Genomic DNA, 19,723 nt, shown 5'->3' on the forward strand with positions numbered 1-19,723 from the left:
TCTGTGCTGGAAGGAAAGTACAGGTAATTTTTCCTGACAATGCTTTCATTTTGCTTTCATATTTTGGTGGCAAAGGTTTGAAGGGAAAAGGAACCTACTTCCTCCTCCAGCTCTTCCTGTCTCCACACCCCCCCAGTAAAAGTTGTAGCACATTGATGAAACAGCATGAGGAAGTTTGGACTGCCACTGTCTAGGGAGCACATATTCCGTGGGCAGGCAGACTATCTCATTTGCCAGAGCTGTCAAGCCAGCCTTTTCTACAAACACTAGCTTAAGACAAAATAAAAGAAAAATTGTAAAATGTTTTAAAGCTGAATGCAGAGGGCTGAAGCAAAGACACAGTAATTAACTAGTTTCCTGGGTAACCAAGGGCAAAATGATTAAACCTGCCTGCTTAAAATCTGTTTTTAAAAATTACATTTAGACATGTAAGAGTTGCACCACTTCCAGATGTTCTGAGCTGCAGCTGTTTTGATGAACTGTACCACTAGCAAAGTATACAAGATTCCGTCCTCAGTTTTAGAGCATAAGTCAGTAAGATTCCTCCTTTCCAGTTGTAACTTGAGTATAATGGACAGACAGAGCTTGATTCGCCAACGTGTCAGCAGCCACAACCTGTCAGATTGAAGCACAAGTGACCTAAACACAGATCTGAATCCAGCCCACTCTACTAGAAAACCTAACATGAAAGGACAGGTAAAAATCCAAGTGTCCGATTTAGAGATAAAACTAATGGCACAAGCCCAACTTCAAAATTCTATCGCATCCCCCTTAGCATGTATCTGTATTACTTGAAACACGTAACAGGGAAAAGACAGAGGTGAAGTGGGCAGTAATGTACATAAATCCACTGAACTATCCCTCTCCATAAGGGACAGCCTGTCTTTAAACTCTTATATGGGCACTCCGAGTGCTTTACCAATCCTTTTGCATTCTGTCTGTCCATATTAGGATGACACCTCTCTAATGAACTGTGCAGTGATGACTTAATTACTTAGAAATTTTATTTACCACATGAACAATACAATGCACATCAGCAATCATGAAGGATGTTTTGGACTATCTAAATAATTTTTATTTTAGGAATAGATACATCTTGTGCAGCTTTCTAAAACAAAGAATCAGACATCTGGAAACTTAATTGTTGTAGCTTAAAACTTACTTTTATACTATTATTTTGCAGCCTTCTGTGTGGGGGAGGTTGTGTGCATGATAAAGGAAATGGTATTAACTGGATAATCAGTGATTTCGCATCACAAACAAAATCAATCACACATGCTTTTATTTGGTTTGTACAACAATACCAGCCCGTGGTGAATACCAGCTGGTGTCACTTAACAAAATGATTGGATTCCTACTCCCTGTGCATTTTTCCAGGTAGGTTACAACATGATAATAGAAGTAATATGTACATGTAGTTCACTAACTAGAAATTCAGTAAACAACCTGCTTGGTATAAAAGGAAAAAAGAGGTTCTCCCTGCAGTTCATTCCTTTTGATTTATTTATGAAAGAGAGAAAATACGTGCTCTAAAAATTAAAACAAACAAACAAACCAAAAACTAAAAAAAGTGACAGGTGGTAAAGAAGCATCTGAGTTATGTTTCAACTCTGCAAGCAATTGAGTTGTGGGAATTCTCATCTTTCAAAATAACTTGAAATCTTCAGAATGTTATTCCCCATGGTGTTTCCTAGAAGCTTTTCTGTGCTAATTTAAGCAAGAACAAACAACACTGAATTTTAATTAACTGTCAGGTACATCAGTTTATATTCCAAGCCTCCTCCAGGAAACAACTATTTTAGAATTTGAGATAGAAGAGTGCCTATAACACAATAAATAATATGCTTCTCATTGCAACCCAGTGAGTGTCAGACCCTGAAAGGTAGTAAGAATATTTAACCAAGCACAGTCTGCTATGTCCTGCATCCATTTCCCTAGAATACACTGTCCATTGAGAAATTATGCTTTTGACTTAATATATGCATTTACCCAACATAGTCTGAGATCAGAGACTCAGCAGAAAATGCGCACGCCTCTACTCAAAATATAAGAAACCCATGTAAGCTCTAGTATCTCCATATCTAGTTTGCTATATACAGGTGTGGGTCTCACTTCGACTGTAAAAACCAACAGTCATACTGTTACATAGGTTTAGGTTACATTGGTTTAGGTTATGATATTTCTTCTACCTGACAATAACTTGGCTGCATGGGCTTGGTCAGGATTTCTTTTTGAAATTAATGCCGATGGATGTACCACCCTTCCACTAGCTGCTAAAGAGACAGCTCAGGTCAAAAATCTCCCCTCTGTATTTTGTGCAACACAATACCAAAATGCCAGACCAGAACCAGTGTTGGGTGGAGGGTTAGACTAGATGATCTTTGAGGTCTCTTCTAAATGGATGTATTCTGTGATTCTGTGAACTGGCAAGAAAATTCAACTCCAGCTATTGTCCCTGTATAGTGTAGTTGCAATATCCTAACGTAATTCTTACAGGGTAACAAAGATCAAGAGCCTGTCTTTTCAACAGAGAACAACTGTTTAACTCCCATTTTTCAGTTATAATGCCATAGAGTACACTGGGGGTTGTTTTTCAAATAACAGTTAAGGAAAGTTATTTGATGGTTTTAGTGAACCCTCCTCCACGACTAAACTGCTGCGCCAAATAATTTCCAACATACACTTTCCAGTGCACTTCAGTTAGGCCTGGGAGCAAGACGTTACACAGTAACCACTTAGCAAAGCAAAATACTCAGCAGCAGCAGGCACAAGGAGGGGCAGGGTGGTGAACACTAGCCTTAGCCCTGGCCCATCCCATAGGAACTCTGAGGGCCGATACAGATTGCATTCTCAGGAGACCTGAGCGCCTCCTGCTGAAGGTTTCTTTGTGCAACACTAAGAACATAGTCCACAATATGTGTTTTTGACCAAGAGTGTTCAGATTCATCTAAGTTGCCCGTTGTTGTCAACAAATGTTTTCACACATGCTACCGAAAGTTTTGTTGGGAGTTAAAACAAAATCCTCTGAAAACTTCTTGTTTCCACAGAAAATGGAGGATTAGGGGGGCGAGGAGGAGGAACTGTAATATCTTTTTATCCGTTCGGGGTGTCATTAGTCCCAGGAAAGTCACAACACAATATATCCAGTGGTAAAGCGCCTGCAAGACTTAGCCCTAAGCAACTGATTCTGTTTTCATTTCTGATGTATGAGTCATTGCTGAATTATTTTACAGGTAGGATATTATTCAGCAGCTAGTGAATCAATAGTATGACCTAGTCTGCATACCTTTAAATAAACATAGGTATGAACCACAACAGTGGCAACTATGTGCACAATTTAAATTGCAGTAAACACACAAGAAAACCTGTGTCTTTGGAAAGTTTTCATAGCTCACATAACTCTGCACGAGCAAATAATTTTCATCCTATGAAACAAACCTTTACAATAATAACCTGTATAAGTTCCGTATTAAAATTAGAGTTCAATATGCCAAATAAAAATGTTGATCTAAAATTTCTTTCTGAAGACACAATTATTAGAAAAAAATGCTGTTACAAATAGGAAACAAACTATTCAAAACACCTTACACTGCTGGTAAATTAAAAGCACATACTATCATTACAGAGAAGTTACTTTTCCCCTATAATTATCTATTTCTATAAAGTACTTTCTCAAGCTGCATCTTATAGGTATCTTTTATATAAATACACTTAATTATATTGTTCACGAAAAATCCTCCTACTCCCTCTCCATCCTTGACTGGAAGCATATAATATATGTGCTTCCCCACCACCACTGACACAGATCAAAGTGAATGTTTCACTGGTTTTGCACCATTAAAATGATCCACAGCAAATGCACTACTTGCATAAGCTTGCACTAGAGAACCCATAAGGCTTCTAAACCTGATAATACTATTAAGGTCATTCTACATACATGCGAATTAGTATTTCTTTTAGCCTTTATTCACCCTTCGGATTCTTCTACAAATATTTTTACATTTACTGTTACTAAAAAATACCTCTAACCAACAGTGAAGCCAGCTTCATTAACAGATTTATGAAAGAGGCACAGCATTTGGGGGACTCACAATGTATTTACAAATAAAAAACTACTACAGACATCAATGCAACATAAAGTCAGGTAAATTCTAAAGTATTGTATATTGAACTTTTTTCTATAACACAATTGAGAAATTGCATAACCTGATGATGCATGGCATCAAAATCTAATTTCTTCAGTGAGAGGACTCTGACTCCAATGAGTTCTGAAATTGATACTGTAGCAAGATTCATATTTATCTTGGTACGCACACAGGTTTGTTAATGTCTTCCAAGCACTTAACTATACATGCATGGCAAATGTTCTGAGTATTAATCCCATTGAGCTATTTTGTTGTTTTGGTTTTTTTCTTCAAATGAATGAACAATGGGCTTGTGCAATGGCATCCACTAGAAATGCTGTTACTGACAGCATCAGAGGAATGAAATGCTGTTACAACAGATCATGATCTCAATATATCCAAAGTTATATCCACAATGACAGTTTCCTAGTACTTTTTCTTGCAAAAAACTTTTAACCCAAAGTTGCAACTGCCTCCTAACAATAAAACTACCTGCCAATTACAAGAACATCACAATTACCAGGATCACTAAGACAAAAGATTCTTCCAGAACTCATCTTTCAAACTCTTCTGCAATTTCTTAGGAGCCCAAATCAAGCAATTAACTTTGGATAATGAATGCATGAATGACCTTGAAAGAGAAAGTATACATGAGGTGCAGCTGGAGCTAAGAGAACTCCCCATCATTTGCTGGCTATAGGACCACATTAGCCCTGAGGAACAGAAGAAATGCAGTCCAACAACAGCCCAAATACACAGAGGGATCAGCTAACTACAAGCATCATTTTACGACAACCCTGCAGGAATCGGATGATAGCAGAGACCTTAATATATTCTGCCTATAGCATTCCTAGTGTGCTGTAGTCATCACTTGTAGGACTAATTTTTCTCATGCTTTCCATGTGCAAATAACCAATTTTCTCTCTACTTGTGCTGTAGTGGAAGAATTATTAAATGCAAGTGCTTGCTTGTGTGCTCAATTCTCTGCAATAGTGGAATGAAAAGTAGGACAAAGAAGGGTTTATTTTTAATAGCCTATCACTTTTGACAGTCATACAAAAAAGAAAAATCAGAAAATTAACAGTATTGGATGCAACAAGTTTAGTAGAGTCAGGAAAAAAACCTAGCAAAGTTCAATTGACTTACAGGACCTTTTCATCATGGCTTTCTTCAGCAGTCTCTAAAATGAGTCCCTTCTATTTCTCCAAGACAACTAAGGGGGGGAGGGGGTGGGAAAAAAATACAACCACCACCCACCTGCCAAAAAAAAAACAAAATCAACCAAATAAAAAAAAAAACCAACAAAAAACCCGAGAACACACCACAACTTTCTGACATAAATTATGCAAAGCAGTTTCAGCCAATGGAAGATCCTTCATTCTTACCTGAATGAGTTGGACATCTGCAGAACAGTAGTGTTTTGGTTGCTCAAGACCCAGTGCATCATACAACACACCTGGGCTAATTCAGTTTTTCAGGAACTTTCTCTCTAGACTAATGTTGCTAAAATCTATACCGCATTACAGAGATTTTTCCTTTCTGAAGAGGAAGGACTACAATGAAAACTATTAAAATTATTGACAAGGAAAACATTCATTCAGCAGTCTAATCCTACACCATCTTCCTTCTTGTCACTTTTCCAGATGAATCTCCAGTCTCAGTCATCACCTGATCATTAAATTAAATACTCATTACATGGACAAAACAAGAGTTCTCCCTGTTACTGCACGATATGTCCATTCATAGGTAGGGATATGTCAGCTGCCTCTAACCTGGCAGCCTGACACACATGTACCATCTCACATCCTGTGACAGGGAGAATTAAAAAAGTCCTGTGAAGAAGCCACATTTTATCACATCATGGGAGAAGAGGCTGTAACACATGGTCTCAAGATATCTCTGACCTACCCAAAAAACTAGCACTACTGAGTCAAAGCTATGACTACTAAGAAAGCCATTCTACTATGGCAATGAAGGTAGAAGTGCTGTGGGTTTCAACATAAGTTTTATTTAACCTTTTCAAATGAATAATTATCTACATCAAAGGTTGCCAAACTTGTACCCTGAGTCTCCTTCCAAAAGCTTTAGTCATATACCTGTGTTGTACCTTGGTAAGCAGAGGGAAAGTAGAACCTCTGGCACAATTCCAGTGGAGTAGATGGCACTCACCTTGGAGCTGTCCACTTCGTGATACACTAGAACTGGCTGTGCAGCTGTATCCCTAGGTGACACAGCAATATTGGCAAATATGTTTAAACAAAATGTAGACTGAACACTCAAGAGTGAATTCTAGAGAATTCCTTTAGGTAAGGCAGCTTTGCATCACCATCCTACATAGTGGAGTGAGCTTGGAAATCCAGCCAAATTGTGTATCCTGTCTCCCACCACTAGATTATGTAGGCTCAGTTCTGATCAGAGCATACTCCTTATACAAGCACCAGAAACATATCTGTAAGGGCACAGCTCCATACCCGACTCTTCTTACAATTGCAAACTATCAAGTGGGTATAAATTAGTCAGTGCCTTTCTATCTTCTCCAAAACACTGCAAGTGATGCAATACAAAAATTAACCAGACTCCAGCAAATATCTATTATCCAGCTACCTACTCACTTCAGCTCTATTTCTCAGGAAGTGGCTTCCATCAATTATTTCACCTAGAGACCAGACTGACCTTTTCCTCTGCCTTTATTTTGCCTAACCTTCATTTTTGACATCATGACAGGATAAAAGCCAGGATCAATGCTAAAAGCATTCCTTTACAGCAGTTTCTTTGTATGTCATGTACATGAAGGAATAGAACCCTGTCTTGAACACAGATGCAGCAGACATGCTAATACACCATGTAAAGCAGCAAATAATTTATAACTTCTTGAAAGGAACTAATTTAAAATTGTACTGCCAGTGTAATGGCACAGTTTAAAAGATGGATTTCAGAGAACAAAAGCCAATCTACAGATTATACTGATAATGAACCAAAAGGAGAAAAGCTTTTTTTTTTTTTGTTTTTTTTTTTTTAAACATTAAATAAATAAATACATTGATAGATGGAAGTCCCTCACCAGCAAAAATATACTCCAGTTTAGGAATCCTTTCATAAAACTTGCTTGCTGACATTTTCTTCATCAAAAATATTCTGACTTCATAAACATGGATATGAGACATAAAAATACAAGTTTATTTCATTATGAATAAGCTCTATCATATACCTGGAGATATTTCAGCGTTACATTTCAATTAGAGGTCAGAGTGGTGATCCTTGCCCTTCACAAACTATTTATGCAGCATGCATGTGGCTTACTGTAGAATGGTGGACAGACTTCGTGGTGTAGTAAACAGCTTGTCGCACAGCTATGACACATCACCTGAACCAAACTGTGCCAAAAGTTAGTTGAGACACAAATTAATACTAAACACATACACAAAGCCTGTGTTTACACCCAAGCTGTACTGCACCCGATTTCTTCTAAAGAAATCCTTCAAAACTTTTTCAGTAATAGCATTATGAGAGGCAGGATGATGACTTCCATGTGAACAACTTTGCCACCTTGCAAACTTTGCCAAAAAAATAGGTAGGAGAACAAACCAGTAAAGCTTGAGAATTTTACTCAGTCTTGAACCAGCCCCATTGTAGAAACAATGTTATTTTTCCTTTCCCAAATCATCCTTTATACTACATACAAGCTACATATCTTACACATTTGTAGTATACATTTTAAATACAATTTTTTAGGCAGATTATCAGATTCCTATTTAATCACAGGGATTTAAAAAAAAAAAAAAAAGTACATAACCCAAATTTATTTGGATCAATCATGCATCAAATTATTGAGCAGGCTTTAATTTTGCACCAGAAAGACACTTAAAACCAAACTTTGCCTACCCAGCATCTCTTGCTAATCCTAGACTATACTTTATTAGAATTTAGTACTGCAAGAGCTATGTTATTTATAATTTTACTTTTCTTCCCTAGACTTATTGGAAAAAAACCCAACTTTTATTAAAATAAACGTGACATCTAAAGCATTTGACACCTTTCAATTCTGGCCTCTTTAACACCATTTGGAATTTACATTCTGAAAGAAATAATATTTTTTAAATTGCAGTTAAGCAACTGTTCCCTTTAGACTAGTTATGTCATTTATTACATAGTTGATTAGTACTAAGGGTTCATCTTTTGAGGGGCAGATGGTTCACTTTTTTTTTTCTTGCCTTCATCAACATATTCAAAATGCTTGTCCAACCAAACCAAAAGAAATAGATCCCTTCTGAACTCCCTGCACTAGTTACCCAACTAATTCTTAAATGTAAGCTTAGCTTAAACTTAGCCAAAAGCAAATACATGGCAATACATAAACGTCATGTTTCTAGAAGGAAATGTTTTCTTTAATTTGCTGTTATTGACAAATATCTGCATTTGATTTACAGAGGAACTAAGGAATCACACACCTGGAAATACATACAGACTCATTTATTATATTTAATAAATAACAATTTATGTAATATAATAAATATATTTACTAACAATTAACAATAAAGTTCTAGGTTCATACCAGGGAAAAGCAACCAGATCTATCATTTCCAATGCTTTCCTGTATCAAAATTTAGATACAAAACAATACTAAATCTAAGCACATTCTTTTCTGACAAGAATCAACAGCACACTAAAACCTGTTCAGCACCACAGCAGTATTTAATAGATACTCAACACAGGGCATTTTTAACCAAGAAAATTGTAACAGTTATAATAGTGATAATGATCACAATGCTGGGATTCATACCAAGCATCTTTCCAAGAAGATTACAGTCTGGTTGATATTCAGCTATTGATTTTGCAATCTATGCTGCATGTCGAGAAGGAAAATCTAAATCATTAACATATCAAAATGTGTTTACAGCTGTAACCTGGACTACATAGGCAGGCCAAGCTAAAATGATTTACTATCTATTGTACTTCAGTATTTTATTTCTTGCCATTCAGGGAAACCACTTAAAAAGGACAAGATCAGAAAGCATTCAGTGATAGTTGTAGTCCCTGCATTCTAATTTTTATAGCACTGAGCGACAACAAATATTCAAGCAAGATAAAAAAATACAAAAATCAAACAGTCTCACATATACTGTATACTTTTCAAACTCCCATAATTGCTCTTTAAAAAATCTCCTATTTGAATCACAAAAAGAATAATTTCCCACACATCAGCTGAGCTGTCAAGTAAACATATTTCAGTACTCTTCAGACTTATTTAGTAATTTATTTTCCTTTCACCCTGATGTACTCTTACTTCATAATCAATGTATTCTTGGAATTTATATTCACTTAAAATGAGTGGCTGAGTTCCCATATAGGAGACTGTTTTGTTTTGTTGGGGTTTTTTTGTTGTTTTTTTTAATTGAAATATGCATCAAGAAGGGTCTTGACAATGAGTCTTGGAAGTAAACACTCCCAAGATTTGCATTCCCCCCTCCAATTATTTAATACCTCGAAAACTGCTAGCAGGAATGTTTTTATTATATCTTCAGGCATTGTTTAAACTGCTAATAGCATTTGTTTCAATTTACAATCATTTTAGATTTAATTTATATTCATATTCTACTTCTATTGTGTCAGAATATTGAAATGGTTACAAAGAATAAAATGTCTATCCTATTAAGTTTTTCTTGCCTATTTATCTCACTAAACAATTGCATTAGAGAAACACAATGTGAATAACAGGTCTTCATAGACTGAAAACCCAGAAAAATAAAAACTTAATATCTCACTCAAAGTCACAGGCATGTACTGAGCATCTCTCACTCTTTCTGAAAAACAAATCAATAGCCTAAAACCCAACCAAAACAAACATATAAACATACATCCTGCAAAACCAGTCAGCATAGGTTTATCTGTATTTGAATTCATAAAGTCTGTGCCAGTGATTCTTAAAGTAAAATTATTTTAAAGCACATTCAGCTGTCTTTCTGCATTAATACAAGTAGACAGGCTTACATTTTACATCGAATTCTAGTCAGCAGTGTTTCTCAGTTTTAAAAGATTTTATATAAGCTGCACAACATGTTCAGTGCCAAGGATATTTGTCACCAACTTGCTTTACTGATGTCTTCCATTAAAACATTTATAATGCTACTATATCTTAGAAATGTTTTCTTGGTTTAAACACTGATCCTTACTAATCTTATCATTATAAAAATTCATTTCAAAGTAATAATCTAGATCTGTTGCAAAGTAGTAATGAGCTTCTTACCATTCTGATCCAATATTTTCCCCGTCTGTGAAGTCCAGCAGCAAGGAGATGTTGCTGTTGCACTGCTTACTAGAGACACAGAGGCTTTGGAAGCAGAGAATGTTTTATGTGGTTAAAATGTATCAGCACTGATTACATTTCAGTCTCTCAATTCCTAGCCTTGATGCTCTGGAAATCAGCCAATCTGAGTGATAAGGACGTTTGCAACAAGAAGTTGAAGAATTTTCACAGCAAGTGCTTCACAGAAATTTTTGCTTCTTGATACTTGTTTTTCATATCCACTAAATGTTAAAATAAATCCTGGCGCTCTCTTCTCTCCTCCTCTTCTCCCCCCCCCCACCCCCCCCCAAAAAAAAAAAAAAAAAAAAAAAAGATATTCATATATTGTTCACAAGGGACTTTAGCACTTGCTACAGCTAGGCACAGTGCAGAAAGGCATCATGCCAGATGACGCATATATCTCTGCCAAGATACCTGAATTTTGACTTGCAAGCACACCCTGTTATTCCAAACATGAATCTTCCTAAGCCAAAGCTCCTAACTTTGCCAAAATACACAGTGTTTTAGTGAGGCAGCCAAATGCCCCTTCAGATTAACTAAGAGCATCTTTGATTTGCAATGTGGTTACTCTTTGTTGGCCTTTAAAAAACAAAACAAAAAACCAAACCAACACCAACCAAACAAATGAAAACACTTTTTTTTTCCCCTAATGAAGGTGGTAAGTTAGAAAGGGATGAAATAATCAACTGCCATTTCTGCTACATGTTTCTAATCCTACACCTCTCAAGACTACACCACAGAAAAATATCTCTGATGCTGTAATTTTGACTACTTAGTTAATATTACTGTCTTAAAAGTTCTCAGTGTCAAACCAGGATACCACTGCTCTGAGTGTGACATAAAAAAACCAACAAATAAAGTACTGATTCCATGGGCCTTGCCATCAAACACCATAAGAGATGACAAACAAGGAGGCAAATCAGACAATACTGGCTAGCTAGATAGGTGCTTAGAGTAATATCCCAGCAACTTGACCATTTTCAAGCTTTTGTGCATCATCATCAAAGAGTTTTGAAGAAGGTGTCATCAAGAGGCTACAGAGACTATGATGGAAACACTTTCAAGGAAAATGCATATAAGCATACAATTATACTAAGAGAGCACAAGACTGAACCTGAAATGTTAATGAATACATGAATGAGGATGGAGTGATACTTGTGTAATCTCTAAGAGTTTAGAAAGGTCTAGAAAAATTAAGACCATGCTCTGTTCAAAGAAGGAAAATAAAATCACAGTCACCTTCTCCTTGCAACAGGATACATAGATTGTTTGAATGAAACTGCAAGACTGACCTTAATAAAGCAAGGGAATAACTGGCAAGCTTGTTTTAATGGTGTAGAACAGCTGGATGGAAGTTTTGATTGTTTGCTTAAACAGCAATCAATTTATTTTAAGAAATTACATAAAGAAATAAGATTTAGTCATCAATATCACTGATGATGTTGTCTCTGAACTTGCAGAATTAATGAATATATGACACATGATGGACATCATAGTAAGATTAGATTATTTTGCAGAGTGACAAGGAAACACATTAGGGGAGTCTACAGGAGGTCTGTTTTAACCATGTTAAGCTGTTGATATCTAGAATAGCCATAAGGAACTCTCTGTACTTCTGGTTGAAGACGCAAGGTCTAGTATAAATAAATTTGCTAGCTATTATAACAAGGATTGATTTGATTTACATTTACAGGTGAGATTATCTGATGTAAATAAAAGAAAGGGATGACAGTTTAATCCCTAGGAAACAGAGCAAGATGAAGTGGAAAGAGATACTGAAAAGTGATTAAGAAGGTAGGAGGGCAAGATTAGGCAAAACAGATCCTATGAAACAAAGAAGAAAAACATTTCAGGAAGAAAATGGACAATGGTATACAAGGCAATTTACAGGATAAAGAAAATAGCACTGGTATCACTGATCAGAAATTTGTCTACAAAGATTTTGACTTGATCAGTTTCAGCAGCATGAAGGGATCAAGAAAAGAACCAGGAAGTGCCCAGTGCCACACCAGAACTTCGGTAGTGACAGCAAAGAATTTATACAGCTGATTAAATCAGAATGAATATGGAATTCCCATCAGAGAGTCTCCACTTTTAATATCATTGAGATCCAACAGACATTCAACTGACAATCACTGAAACAATTGAAGTGCAATGAATCAGGCTATAGAGGATTTGCCCTTTTTAGAAATAAAAACCTTCCCACCAGAACATTTTCAGAAATCTTACAAGTTTGTGTGATCCTTTCCTTCAATCCTTGATGTTTCTAAAACTCTTATATTCACTAAAGATATCTATTGAGACAGAGGTTAGACAGCAAATAAAAAGGCATGCCGCCAAGTCTTGCTCCTGCAAGTTTTTACATGAAATGTGCATGGAACAGGGTGATACAGCCCTGTGTATACATGTAAACCATTGTAAACTCTACCTTTCAGTCAGTGAAGCCAGAATGCTTCCAGTTTTTACTGAACAGCTAAAACGTAAATGAATGTTATACAAATTTCAGAGTAAATTCTGGCAGAGTCTTCTCATATTTAAAAAACTCACCTCCTAAATTCAAGTGCAAACATCACCATGTGTATTCAAGAAAAAGACATTTCCATATAGAAGAAGCACTATCAATACAGGCACACACACAAAAAAAAATCACTCAAGTTACTTGAGTCACTTTAGCATTAGGGCTTTTGCTTCAAGAGAAAGCTCCCTTTTGTTTTGTTGGGGGGGTTTGTGGGTTTTGTTGTTTGTGTTATTTTAATACACTTTCCAATACACATACATAAAAACAAACAAAAAAGCATCCATCAGGGGAAAGAATTGTATACTGGTATAACTGCATCCACTTTATATCTATTTAAGCCTTAAAAATTAAATCTTTTTTTTTTTCCCTTTTCCTCCTTTAATTCTTTAAGGATCCACAAGGAAAAAGAGTTGAAATTTTTCCTCTTCATAAGATGAAACCATCTTCCTCCCAAATTTAGGTTAAAACCTGTATTTTAATCCTTGCAGACATGCAAAGGCAGGTAGATTTTGCCAGGTTATACCACTCTGAGCATAATAACCAGCATGAGGAGCTCCATGATTTGGAAGCTATTCCAAAAATATAAAGAAAACACCCAAAAGCATATGATCATATTCTTTAGGCACCTGTATGTAGCTAGCACTCCACATAGCTTAAACAATTATTCAAACAGTTTGTCTTAAGGAATGACATAAGGAAGTCCTTGAAAGCTCTAAATGATGAAAGAAATTGAAATTGTAGCAATGTATTTGTGACAAAAATTTCTTGCATTGCTGTATCTACTCCATTTCACATGTGCATGCTCTTTACAGCTTGCAAACCTGCACACTAGAGCCTTCTCTTTGCAACAATTGAACACTTGTATTAAGAGGCACAAAATATATAAAACAATGACCAAGAGTTGATTTTTTGCCCTGGCAGAATTTTTTATTTATTTTGGCATTTGAAGTCTGTTGTGGATTATTAATATTTAATCAGGTGAAAATAGTATTAAAAATATATAAATTATTTATTAATCAAAAAATCCCACCAAAACTGATTTACTATTTATTTACAGGCACAGGTATTTGGTTGGGTAAAAGTATTTCCACAAAATGTGTATACAAACAGTTTAAACAATTTAATCAAAACCAGAAATTTAGGAACAGCAATTTAGTTTAGGAAAGAGGTAAGACCAGCCACAGGTGAGACACCTGGTGCTTGTTTACCAAAAACAAGGGCATGCCTGCACAAGTCACAGCTAGCAGAGACATGCAAGCACCTGACTTTTATTTATCTTTGTGCCAAAAACCCCAACTCCACAGGGAGGAGGAGTCATAGGGGGGTTGTGTTTGGGACATGTTTGGACTTGTTTGCTCTCTCCACAACAAAGGCTGGAGACAAGATGGAAACCCAAACTATTTCAATTTTTCATTTAGTGAAAAGTCCTACTAAATTTGAATTCAGAACTGAGTCATTATGAAACATTGTCTCTCCCCATAGGTTGTAATCTATGAACTATGAACTATGAATCTATGAATAGGTTGTAATGTATGAACATTTTGCTATAGTTAAAAATAAATCAGAGCTCTGATGAGTAATAAGACAAAATGTTAGGAAGAAATTCTTCATAGAGAGAGTGATTGCCCATTGGAATGGACTGCCCAGGGAGGTGGTGTAGTCGCCATCACTGGAGGTGTTTAGGAGAAGACTTGATGAGGTGCTTGGTGTCATGGTTTAGTTGATTAGATGGTGTTGGATGATGCGTTGGACACAAAGATCTTGAAGGTGTCTTCCAACCTGGTTTATTCTATTCTATTCTATTATTTGACTTCGCAGAATGAAAATAAACTAAGTTAGATACGCCTGCAGAATTCTAGAAGCCATCAAACCACCTACACAACCATCAACTATACCTACATAAAATATGAAATTTATCAACAAAATACTCCGAATTTAAAAATATTGTATATTTCACAAAATACTTATTTCTCCCCCTGCTTCCTTCTCCAAAATCCTCACTCTTAGAAAAGGTCTAAGTCCATCATGACAGTCAGGAACTATGCAGAACGATTAGTAAACACTTTCTCATTTTAAGGATGTTCTATATCAGCAGAAATTGAAAAGTTGAGAACCAGGGAAGAACACAATTAAACTTTTGAAGATCTTAAGAAGCTTAAAATCCACACCCAAATACTTTCAGTATGGAGTTCAGCCTGTCTCGGGAAGATGAACTTGAACAGTAGAATTCTGAATGCTGTTGCTAAAGTATCACAGTATCACTAAGGTTGAAAGAGACCTCAAAGATCATCAAGTCCAACTCGTCACCACAGACCTCATGACTAGACCATAGCACCAAGTGCTATGTCCAATCTCCTCTTGAACACCTCCAGGGACAGCGACTCCACCACCTCCCTGGGCAGACCATTCCAATGACGAACGACTCGCTCAGTGAAGAACTTTCTCCTCACCTTGAGACTAAACTTCCCCTGGTGCAGCTTGAGACTGTGTCCCCTTGTTCTGGTTCTGCTTGCCTGGGAGAAGAGACCAACCCCTTCCTGGCTACAACCACCTTTCAGGTAGTTGTAGAGGGCAATGAGGTCACCCCTGAGCCTCCTCTTCTCCAGGCTAAACAATCCCAGCTCCCTCAGCCTCTCCTCATAGGGCTTCAGCCCTTCTCTGGACACGTTCAAGTGTTTCGATGTCCTTCTTAAACTGAGGGGCCCAGAACTGGACACAGTACTCAAGGTGCAGCCTAACCAATGCAGAGTACAGGGGCACATGACTTCCCTGCTCCTGCTGGCCACACTATTCCCAATGCAGGCCAGGATGCCATTGGCCTTCTTGGCCACCTGGGCACACTGTTGGCTCATGTTTAGGCAGCTGTCAATCAGCACCTCCAGGTCCCTCTCTGTTTGAGAGCTCTCCAGCCACTCCGACCCCAGCCTGTAACTTTGCATGGGTTTGCCGTGGCCAAAGTGCAGCACCTGGCACTTGGACTTGTTGAATGCCATCCCGTTGGACTCCACCCATCTGTCCAGTTGGTCAAGGTCCCACTTACAGCAAAGAGAAATGCTCTAGGAAACCAAGTGATAACACAGAGTTGGTTATGTAAGATAAGAGAATGGATATGGCAGCAAGTAACTGTGTTTTCTACCTTTCTGTATAGAAGTCTGTGTGGTAGTTTTAGGCTATGCCTTTAAAATTTTCTTACAGATTTTGAGCAGATAAGTAGAAGAATGTAAACAAATCACTATTGGATGAGAAAAGGAAAACCAAAGATAATTCTAAACAATTTAATTGAAGAAATATCTGCTATAAGACTGGTTGTAACAAAACTATTTTTCCTCTTTTCATCTCTGCTTGATTTGCTCGGGAGAGAATACTAATCTACTTCTGCTTCACCTTGGCTGCATTGTTATGGCTGTCTAACAGTAACTTTTCTCTGATCCTTTCTCCCTTTTGGACAGGGGGTGGGGAGCAGAGGGGACAGCTCCCCTGGTCTTCTTGACCAGGGGGGTTCTTGTGTTATTTGTTAATTGTAAATATCTGTAAATATTATAAATACTGTATATTATGTACCTATTCATTGCATTCCGTTGTAGATTGTAGTTTTGCCTGTAAATACAGCTTCCATTTGCTTCCGACTGAGCTGGTCTGGCAATGTTAATGTTGGGGGGGAAAATCTCAACCCACCACAGTCTGGTGGATGACCAGAACCACAAGTACTGTGTGTGGGAGTAAAAACCGTATTCTTATTTATTAACTGTGTCATTGTTTTCACAAAGCAAATGTCACCTCAAACAGCACCTTCTCCATTTTGATTTCAAGATAACTTCACTCTAACACACTACCAGCTCATATATTTTGGCTCATATTATCAAGACTGTTTCCTCACAAATTGTTTTCTCAAATAAATAAAACAAACAAACAAACCCACCAAAACCAAACAAACAAACAAGACACACCAAAAAGAAGTAAATCCTGCTGCTATCCAGCACAGCTGTGAAGAAATATGTCCAAAGTATGCTTCATGGGGTGACTGGTGAAGTTCTGTACTGCCATGTGCTAAAAACAAAAAAAAAGTCATGAACACACACTCAGAAACACAGGAATTACTTCAAAAAGCTAACTAGTACAGAAATTCCAAAGCAAAAAAGCCCCAACTATAAATACCAGTATTAATTTTTCATCTGGTAATCAGTTTCACTGGTGACATGAGAAACTAAGAAAATTTGCAGGAGAAAAAACAGTTGTTTGAAAGAGAAAAAAAAAAAAAAAGAAAGAAGGGAAGAAGGAGAAGAGATGGGAAGGAAGTTAAAAAAAAAGGCAAGGGGGCAGAATATTATAGTTTGTGGTTTATGAAAAATTAATAAGGTAAATTATACCAATAAAGCATTAATATTTATTAATATTAAAAACTGCCAAAAGCTTACTAATAGGTTCAGTGTACAGCTGGAATACATATTTACAATGGGAATGTACAATTTTTAGGTAATATTTAACAATTTAAACAATTTAAGCAAATAGGTAAAGTAACGGAAAAAGAGAATCTCCTGTGCAATATGGCGCTTGACCACTAGGGGAGACTCGACAAGAACCTTGCCACAACGAGTCAGACAGAACCATAACACAGAGGCAATAAACTAGTTACTCACAATGAGTACCACCCAAGTGGAGGGGTGTTGCTGCTGTACGTTAGCTGGTAAGGCTTTTGAGGTGCTCTTGTGTGCCTGGCATGGCAAGAGACTGGTGCTGGTTGGCGGCAAAGATGCCACACTGTCTCAATGGTTGGTCTGGCCTTGGCACAAAAGCGGTCTGCTCCTGAAGCTTCTTCCCAGGATCTCACAGGCTGTCCTGGGGTTTCAGGCTTATAGACAAACAGCCTGTTTCAACATCTTCACAACAAGGTCTGGTTTTGTAAATCAGGCATTTAGGTTGGAAGCGACTTATTGCTTCAAGGGCACAACGCTCAGGGGCTTAGCTCACCCTGGCTTTGTCCCTTCTGCCCAGAAAGACACTTCTGTGTGCTCCTGGGCTTTTACAACACATTGCTGTGAAGGGCACTTGAGTATTTCTGCATAAACTAAGGCGCAGCACAGATTCTGAATTTCAAGGCAAAGCAAGGCTTGGCTTCTCTCCCAGATCTTAGACACGGCAAGGCAAGGCAAATACAAGTTGGCCTATATTTATCATTTGCCTGAGATTCAATTTGGCCAATAGGGCAAGTGAAGCAAGCAGAACAGTTAACCAATGAAATGGGATTCTGTCAGGCTGTGACCATAAAAGGCAAAGACATAGGCCTAGTCTAAGAGAAGCATGGCTAGTGCATGTCCTCTCTAAGCATAAAGGGAGAACATATCCCTTATTTACCAGACTTTCTGATACCTGGGTTCTTTTGTCCATTTTCTGCATTTTCCTGACTCCTGCAGGCAGGAGGGGGAGAGGAAGATCATGCCTGGACATCCCAGGACTTGTTCTGGTTTGTATTTGGCCCATTTAGCCACATCACCACACAGAACAGCAAGGTGGTTCACTGAACACTGAACCCTCTTCAAGGCTCATGGGTTTACAAATCAATAGCTAGCATGACAAAAACAACCAATGCCATCTAATCTGTTGCTCTTCCACACATAGAGCAGTATTTCACCTTGCAAAAAAACTTTATCAAAACCTCACATATAAGCTATAACCTGAAATGCCCTCATAAAATTCACATATTAATGTCAATGAGACTTTCCAGTGGTAAAATCACATTCATTAAGAGTAAAAATACAAAAGCACAGTATCAAATACTTCAGATGATACTCTAAAGCAAAATTAGAGACTTAAGGAGTTACACTAGCTTTGCAAGAAAGAGAACTTCTATGAGAAATTCTGTTTGTAGGGATGAGTGGCTGGAGAGCAGCCTGGCTGAGTGGGACCTAGGCTGAACGTGAGCCATCAGTGTGCCCAGGTGGCATGGAAGGCCAATGGCATCAGGAATTGTGTGGCCAGCAGGACTATGGATGCAATTCTGCCTCTGTACTCAGAACTGGTGAGGCCTCACCTCAAGTACTGTGTGCAGTTCTGTTTTGGGTCCTCTCAATTTAAGAAAGATTTTGAGATGCTTGAACTTGTACAGAGAAGGGCAACAAGGCTAGGTAGGTGTCTGGAGCACCAGCCCTATGAGGAGAGGCTGAGGGAACTGGTGATTTTCAGCCTGAAGAAGAGGAGACTTAGAGGGGACCTTATCACTTTCTATAACTGCCTAAAAGGAAGTTTTAATCAGGTGGGGATTAAGCTCTTCTTCCAGGCAGCTAGTGAAAGGACAAGAGAGCATAATATGAAGCTGCACCAGGGAAGGTTTAGATTAGGTATAAAGAAGAACTTCTTCACAGAAAGGGTGATTAGGCACTGGAATGGACTGCCCTGGGTGGTGGTGGAGTCGCCATCACCAGAGGTCTTTAAGAAAAGGTTGGATGTGACACTTGGTGGCATGGTTTAACTGATGTCATGGTGTTAGGTCATAGGCTGGACTTGATGATCTCAGAGGTCTTTTCCAGCGTCAATGATTCCTCACAATAGAAGGAACATGATTTCAAACCGGTGGAAATACATTCAGATGCTATGAAACTGGTAGAAAACCTATAGAGCAGCAGAGGCTACTTACCAATAAAGACAGTACTCAGCAGTAGCCAAAGGATGAAACACGATGCTAAATGTTTTGCTCTCATAAAGATTGCATGTATTACCCAGTCCTAAACTGATCACAGATCATAACTGAAGCATGACCATGTCCACACTAGTTTCCTGGTA

The 19,723-nt window shown here is 37.7% G+C and overlaps 1 protein-coding gene across 3 annotated transcripts in view; it reads right to left on the bottom strand.

Moving 5' to 3' along the window:
- PLD5 (phospholipase D family member 5) overlaps window positions 1-19,723 on the bottom strand; it is a 264,750-nt gene that overhangs the window by 208,267 nt on the left and 36,760 nt on the right. Inside the window, exon 1 of one of the 3 annotated variants that reach the window (XM_068155374.1) lies at window positions 10,369-10,382. The exons of the other annotated variants lie outside the window; for them this stretch is intronic. Within the exon in view, the coding sequence (XP_068011475.1) occupies window positions 10,369-10,371 (3 nt within the window). The 5' untranslated portion in view covers window positions 10,372-10,382. Of the gene's footprint in view, window positions 1-10,368; window positions 10,383-19,723 lie in introns of those variants that run through there. 3 annotated transcript variants of the gene reach the window in all.

The sequence above is a fragment of the Melanerpes formicivorus genome, unplaced genomic scaffold (genome assembly GCF_026170545.1).
Source record: "Melanerpes formicivorus ecotype bairdi unplaced genomic scaffold, bMelFor1.0.p_v2 SCAF_2, whole genome shotgun sequence".
Classification (NCBI taxonomy): domain Eukaryota; kingdom Metazoa; phylum Chordata; class Aves; order Piciformes; family Picidae; genus Melanerpes; species Melanerpes formicivorus.